The sequence below is a fragment of the Psammomys obesus genome, unplaced genomic scaffold (assembly GCF_907164565.1).
Source record: "Psammomys obesus unplaced genomic scaffold, mPsaObe1.curated_primary_1811, whole genome shotgun sequence".
Taxonomy (NCBI): domain Eukaryota; kingdom Metazoa; phylum Chordata; class Mammalia; order Rodentia; family Muridae; genus Psammomys; species Psammomys obesus.
This window is the reverse complement of record NW_026586383.1, coordinates 12645261-12652767: the sequence shown is the minus strand read 5'-3', so window position 1 is coordinate 12652767 and position 7507 is coordinate 12645261. Positions and strand designations below refer to the sequence as shown.

General features: G+C 38.9%; 1 protein-coding gene across 1 annotated transcript; it reads right to left on the bottom strand.

The window, feature by feature from the left end:
• Nucleotides 1-2346: 2346 nt before the first annotated feature.
• On the bottom strand, nucleotides 2347-6999 carry LOC129672229 (C-C chemokine receptor type 5). The gene is made up of 2 exons (XM_055601523.1): nucleotides 6944-6999; nucleotides 2347-5480 (listed from the first exon to the last, which is right to left on the bottom strand). Exon 2 carries the CDS (start codon nucleotides 5467-5469, stop codon nucleotides 4405-4407), a length of 1065 nt encoding a protein of 354 aa, XP_055457498.1. The 5' UTR covers nucleotides 5470-5480; nucleotides 6944-6999; the 3' UTR covers nucleotides 2347-4404.
• Nucleotides 7000-7507: the final 508 nt, after the last annotated feature.

Below are 7507 nucleotides of genomic sequence, written 5' to 3'. Positions count from 1 at the left end.
TCAACCACACCAAACAAGAAACAGGGTTTTGCAGTTCACAATTTTGGGGTCCACAATGAGATTAAAAAAAAAAAAACCTGCAACAAATCTTTTTTTAAGTAGCATTGCCTGACCAGGGAATAATCTTCTTCATGCCCCAACCCTCACACTCTATGTAGCAATGCTTAGACATCGGTCATTATACCCAGTGTGGCAGGCTTCAACCCTAATTTTCAATCCCAGTGTCTCTCAAATTTAGCTAATCTAGAACCACATGGGGAGTTTCTAAGAGTTAGAACCACAGGCATGTTGTGCATTAAATAAACAGCTGACCAGAGTGGGACTCAGTGTAAAAGTCCCCATGTCACTTCAAAGGGCAGTTAAGATTAAGCCAGGGCCAGAATATGGTCTTCATTAATTGTAGGTCTACTCCTGAATTCATCCAGGCATGATTGTAAGGGATGTCACACCCACATGCCCTGCTCACTCAACGGTTTATCACTGACTGCCCACCGAGATTGGGAAACACTGTCATAACTTGCTGATGCTTGAATCCTTTGAAACCCTCTCTGGGGATTGGAGTAGACTTTGATCTTCACCTACAGAGAGAGGAATGTGGACTGAGTGGTCCTCGATAGCTTTTCCATTTTAAAGGTATATAGTTTTGTAAGAATGTTGCATCCAAGTGAAGAAATAACAGTAGTGGAAAAAGAAAACTACCTGCATCTCAACTGTATTTGATCATTCCAAACACTTGGTATATGCAGCGTTAGAGTGAAATTCAAGAAAAGTTTGTGGCATTTCATTGTGACTAATTCTAAAGAATTTCCTGACCTTATTCAAAGTCTGGGCTCCAGCATTCTGCAGATCCACCTGAAACAATTATTTCATTCAAAATGTCAACTTGAATTCTCAGGTGATGCTCTTCCTGTTCTTCAGAAGCAGTGAGAAAGAGCTGTGTGACATCTACCCTGAGCTGCTCTGGATATGCCTCTGTCCACACTGGAATGAAAGACACAAACAGTAAACAACTCAATGAAACCATGCTCCTTGTTTGTCAGTGTTGGTTGCCAAACACCCTTGTTATTTGCTAGTTGGCCACTGGAGGGCAGTATGGAAGCAGTTATAGCCTAGGCTATTTGCTGCTATTAGCCTTCCCATTGACTCAAACAGGAAAAAGGTTCATATTCTCCACCTGTGCTTAAAAAAAAAAAATTTTTTGAGCTAGGCAGTGGTGGTTGCATGCCTTTAGTCTCAGAAGTTGGTAGGCAGAAGCAAGCAGATTTTTGAGTTCCAGACCAGCCTGATCTACAGAGGGAATTTGAGGGCAGCCTGGGCTACACAGAGAAACCCTCAAAACAAACAAAAAGCTATTTTTTAAGGGAAAAATAAGCTCCGGAAGCATGACAGAATTATAATAACACAGAACTTATAATCCAACTAAATAGTAACAATATGGGACCCATGAGACATTAAAATATTTATAAAATTATGAAAAATGTACATAGTCATATGACACCTCAAGCAGCTTTTCTTCATGGATTCATCTAACATATAGAAAGGTAAGAAAGATTACGTATATTAGTCATTTTTTAAAAAGCTGTATGCTTTCCCACATTCTCACAACAGCAGGCTTTATCCTAGGACACAGAGAGGGCTCCCTTCCTCTGATTTTCTTCTCTCTTCTAAGCCCAGCTGCTTCCCACCTTTCTTTGACACATCCCACCTCCAAATCTAGGAGGTGAAAAACAACCCTTTGAATCTGGTAAGGAGAAGCCATTGTACTAGCCAGAGCCCTGTCTTGCTTCCTACTCATTTTGTCTGTCTTCCATTTGGAGTATGACAAACATCTTCACACACCCTTCTTTGGAAGCTGAGGCTGTAGCAGACTGAAAACCAGCACGTTCCAAACTTTCCCGGAGCATCTATCCCCTCTCTGAACAAGAAATGTCTGCACATAAATCCCAGTGTTACAGAATTGTCATTACAAAAATTACTAACACTCTTTGGGAAAAAAAATAAAGAAAGCAGTGCTTACCCTCTCTATCATGTGTCTCCCATTCAGATAACAGACCACAAAGTAGCTTGTCTTTATTTTCAACCAGATTTTTGACTTCTGACATAAATTTGTAAATATGTTAAAACTCTTTTGGTTGAGAGTAAGCACAATTTGAAATTTACAATCTCTTAGAGCAACTCTGTTCAGAAACTACATGCTTAGAAGTAGCATCTTTTTTTTTTTTTTTTTTTTTTTTTTTTTAGAAGTAGCATCTTTAACAACACATTATTATAACAATTTGTCTCAGGAAGAAAGTTGACTGTTAAAATATTTAAAATATTTTAAAGGAAATATAATCATCATCACCATCTATTTAAGCTAAGAGCTACATTTAAATACACACTATTTGAAAGTGTTCGCCAAAACAACTAATAAAATATCCTCATAATTTCATGTACTATACACTAAATGTACATTTTGTCCTTGATTGAAAGGACAAAAATGCAATTATTTTTTACAGAGCACTTTTAATAAGACTTATTATGTCAAAGACTTTGTAACTTTCTATATGTTTAAAAATATAAAAATACATCTGGGTGTGCTCATATATATCTGTAACCCCAGTGCTTAAGGAGGATCATGAGCTTGAGGCTAGTCTGCTCTACACAGTGAGAAAAAAGATGTGGATCCCAGAGGAAAAAAAGCAAATGTTCACTTCCTGCTTTCAGCCACAAGGCTTTGGTTTCATATTCAGAACTTAAGAACAACCAGTAGCACCTCTTGTTAGTCAGCTATTTGAATCCTCTGAGAGAGTCTAACCTCTTTGTTTGTTCCCTTAATCTTCACTATGGAGGTCTTAACTGATCCAAAATTCAAAACAATATAATAAATAGCAACTAAAAAGAAACAACAAAACTCTTAAACTTCTCTGCAGTGGCTAAATTTACCATTGTTTGTGTGGAGAAACCATCTGGAAAGAGTAACTGAAACCTTCACACTTAACCTGGAACACCGAAGGCAGTAATCACACTTTCATGGCTCCTAAAGCTCACAGCAACTTGTTTCTAAAAGGATGGTTATCTCCCAGATTTGCCGATTGCTATGTAAATAGAGAAAATTGATGCTCTTCCCTCAACTCTTGGAGCCTCTGCTCAAGGTTAGAAAACTTCTGGGTTCAAACTATGTAAACAACCCTCACCTAGAATCCACAAGGGGTCTGTATTATTCATAGTCCTCAGGCTCATGATTCATAAGCCAGGTGTTTCACAGCCCTCTGGTTACCCCTCAGGATCAAAGCTGGAATGGCAAGATTTGGGTCTGAGGGCAAGAACAAAATGCCAGCCTGAGGCAGCAGTATATTCAGGCTGTAAAAGAGACTACCCTCGTAGGCCAAACTTTTTCCTCTACCCTTCTTTTTTATTTATTTTATTTTTTTTAACCTCAATGGTTATTCCAACCCAATTAAATGTAAGGGTTCTAGTTCAGCTCTACCTCCAATATAACCCAAGTTCTGCTGACTTTACATTTTATATACAGAAGTGGTGCTTCCTCACTGTCTAGCCTAGGTGACTGGCTCTCACCCTGACCTTATTGCTACTGATCTACTTGCCCTAAATGCTCACCATTGCCAAGACACTCTTAGCCATAAGTAAGTTTGTACAAACCAATCCAGGTGCTCCTTAGCCTGTTCATAACTTTGAAGAAGCAGGGGTGACATGATGCCTTAGGATATAGCCTTGGTCTTTTTCTTCATGGCCCTTTCAACTAGCCACAGCTATACGTTTGTTTTGCTCATGCAGTCATGCCAGCCAGAGAATGGCTTCCTTCTCATTTCCTAACATATGATCTAGTTCAAGTTTCTTCTTATTAAGACCTGCTCCCAACCCTCCAAGGCCACCGAACACTTACCTGATCATACAAGTCTGTGAAACTAATTTATGTAGCTTAGTTATCTATTTCCTAACTAGTCACACTCTCAGGGCAAGTCAAAGACCTATTTTAAGTACATTTATAACCTGAATTTTGCCTTGTAAAGAAAAAAAAACTGTACAAGGTATTCTTGATTGGTGTTGTTCTTTTTGTTCAAATAGTCAAGCTCCAAAAAACAAAATAAAATACCCACCCCATCCCCCATTCTCAGGAGTTTTTTGTTGTTGTTGTTGTTTTCTATAGTGAACTTTTGTGGCTAAAGAAGAGTTTGCCAATAACTGGAGGTAAGTGGGAATGAGGCCAGGGATGACTATCTCATCAATACATCCTCATTTGGCTTTATAAAACCAATCGGCTTTCAAAGATCTAATCTTTTAAATATCAAAAACGTACATGTATCTTAGGCCCTCTATGATACTAATTTATTTTTAAAAAGGAACCATTTCTATCCCCAAGCTACATAGAAAAACTAAGTGATATAAAAAACTCAGCCCAGGTCATAAACCAGTAGAAACATCCTGTTCTCCTGTGGACCGGGTATAGACTGAGTTTACACGATCAGGATTGTCTTGCTGGAAAACTGAGCAGTGTTTGCAAAAGCGTTTGACAATATGTTTTCGGAAGAACACTGAGAGATAATTCCGGAACTTCTCCCCAACAAAGGCGTAGATGACAGGGTTGATGCAGCAGTGTGTCATTCCAAGAGTCTCTGTCACCTGCATGGCCTGGTCTAGTCTATTAGAACTACTGCAATTATTCAGTCCAAAGAATTTTTGGAAGGTGTTCAGAAGGAGAACAATGTTGTAGGGAGTCCAGAAGAGAAAGTAGACAATCATGATGGCAAAGATGAGCCTCACTGCTCTGTGCCTTTTCTTCTCATTCCTACAGCGAAACAGGGTGTGGAGGATTCCTGAGTAGCAGATGACCATGACAAGTAGGGGCAGGATCAGGCTCAAGATGACCATCTTTAACGTCTGGAAACTCTTCCAGAAATGATATTGGGTGTGTGGAAAATGAGGACTGCATGTATAATGAAAACCTTCTTTTTGAGATCTGGTAAATACTATTTCCGGGAGAGAAGCAAACATGACCACCACCCAAGTGACTCCACTTGTCATCACCCCAAAGGTAACTGTCCTGGCCTTTAAAGCAAGCACAGCATGAACAATAGCCAAGTACCTATCAACTGTCAGGAGGATAATGAAGAAGATTCCACCAAAGTAACCAATGTGATAGAGTCCCGTGAATAATTTACACATTATATTTCCAAAGACCCACTCATTTGCAGCATAGTGAGCCCAGATTGGGAGAGTGAACAGGAAGAGCAGGTCAGAGATGGCCAGGTTGAACAGGTAGATATCAGTCATGTTCTTTAGCTTTTTACAGCTTATTAGGATGAGGAAGACCATCATGTTACCCACAAAACCAAAGATGAATACCAGGGAGTAGAGTGGAGGCAGGAGCTGGGCTGCAATTTGTTTCACATCAGTTTTTTGGCAGGGTGCTGATGTATCATAATCATTGTCATAGTTAAAGGTTGTTGTTGACTCTTGCAAATCCATCCTGCAAGAACCTATGAACAAATAAAAGACAATGCTTAACAAAGTTTAAAGCAGTTACTGGCCCATGATAATTACAAATTGTTTTATAACTTAGTAGGTCTTTGAAGCATAGATTTATAAATTTAATTGTTCTATCATCAGATGAGCTGAAATTCACCAAAGATGCATTTCATCAAATAAAAATCTTGCTTTTCAAATCAATGTAGGGTGAATTAATCTGTGAAACTGAGTCAGGCACTATATGACTCACAGCCTCAAGAGTTCTATTGAAGATACTGTTTCTAGGCATTTACCCACAAACAGTAGGTTTCACGTAAGTGCCAGTAAGAATGAGGGTGCTAATCCTGTTCTAAGCTTCTTATCCACTCACTCACTAAACGCTTAGCTTAACTGTTTGGGGTGGGTAATACTGTTTACCTTTTTCTAGACAAAAGCCCCCTAAGTACAGAAAGAATGAACAAGTTAACACAAAACCACCAAGAAGAAACTGACTTTGAATTTGGCAGCATGAACTGTTAACTTACCTATTGCCTGTCACTTCTTGGTAACTAATAAGCCTTTTTTGTTGTTGTTGTTTTGTTTTTTTTTTTAAGTAACATGGTGCCTCTCTGTGGTCAGGATGAAATGGGCTAATGTCTAAGTACTCCAACAGTGTCATAGAATCTAGCATCAGTAATTAAAGTAGGCCATCCTCATTTTTTTCTCTGAAATTATTTCTGCTTCCTAAGTTGACACCACCCAGACTTCTCATGTAAGCAGAAAAATGGTCAAGTAGAAAATGTTACATCCGTCTCTAAGGGTGAATATCTTACAGGCTAAGTAGTTCAGTGCTCAGGCTCTAAAACCAACTGGCTTGTCTTGTCAAAGTTCTACTACTTTACTTGAGAATTTTCTCTACTTGATTCTCCAGAGCTCTTCATACTTCTCATTTAGGCAGTTGACAGAAGCACCCACAAAAATCTCACCTTCAAGTGCTGAGCCAGAACAAGAATCATCTACTAAGTGTGCTATAGATACTTGAGATTTGATATGAACTTAGACAAGTTTTAGGTTTTCCTATTTTTGGGGAGACAGGCAGGGAAAGGAGAGAAAGAGAAGAGCTTCTGGCATGCACATGTTCCAAGGGACATTTGGAGAGGGTTCGCCTCTTCTCAGCTGAAGATAATGTTACAGAAGCAAATTCCAGCCATATCATTGCTCTAGAAGCTGTTTTAAGAGGCATGAACTCTGTTTGCTAAAAAATTACTGTCTCTTTTAAATATTTCATTAACAATTATGTTTTGTATATTTGATGACATCACATGCTGAAACACAACCTAAATTCTTATCTTTCCTTTATCTTAAAGATTATATTTTCAGATAATTCTGTGAGCACCTGGTGCTGACAGATGTTCTCTCAGGATTTCCTGTTAAAGTTTTTACACATCACAGAAGCTGAGCTAACTAACCTGCCAAGGGCTGAGAGGTGACTTACCAGAGTTTCTTGTAGGGGGAACGGATGTCTCACCTCCTCTGGCCAGGGGAGCTGTGCAAATCAAACATAAAGATAGTATAAAGTAAGAAATGCAGTTTCTTTCAGAGGGGGTGGAGTTTAATGAGAATGTGTATTACGTAGTGTTCAGGGTGGGGTGTCAGATCAGTTCTTCTTCTTTTTTTAAAAGTTGCATTTAGAACAGAAAATAGAGGTAGCTCTGGCCTGAAAGTTTTTTGAGGAGTTTCCCTCCTCATACTATTTTACTTATGTTCTCTGCTCATCCAACTACACAGTTAATTAAAAATTAGAAAAAAAAGGGGTATTAATGCCAGAAGAACACTTATGTCCAGTAATTAAAGTCCACATTTGAATCAAGGGAGTCACTGTCCAAGAGACAAATAATACGTAGAGTATCTCTGCTTCTCACTGGTAAAACCAAAACGGCAAGTGCATTTGTTCTCCTCATGGTTGTTCTTGGTTAAAGTAAACTCCGGCCAATTTAAAGTCAGATAGGAGGTTCACTCTAGACATCAGCCTTATTTCTTCTTTTACTTGTCTTCCCTC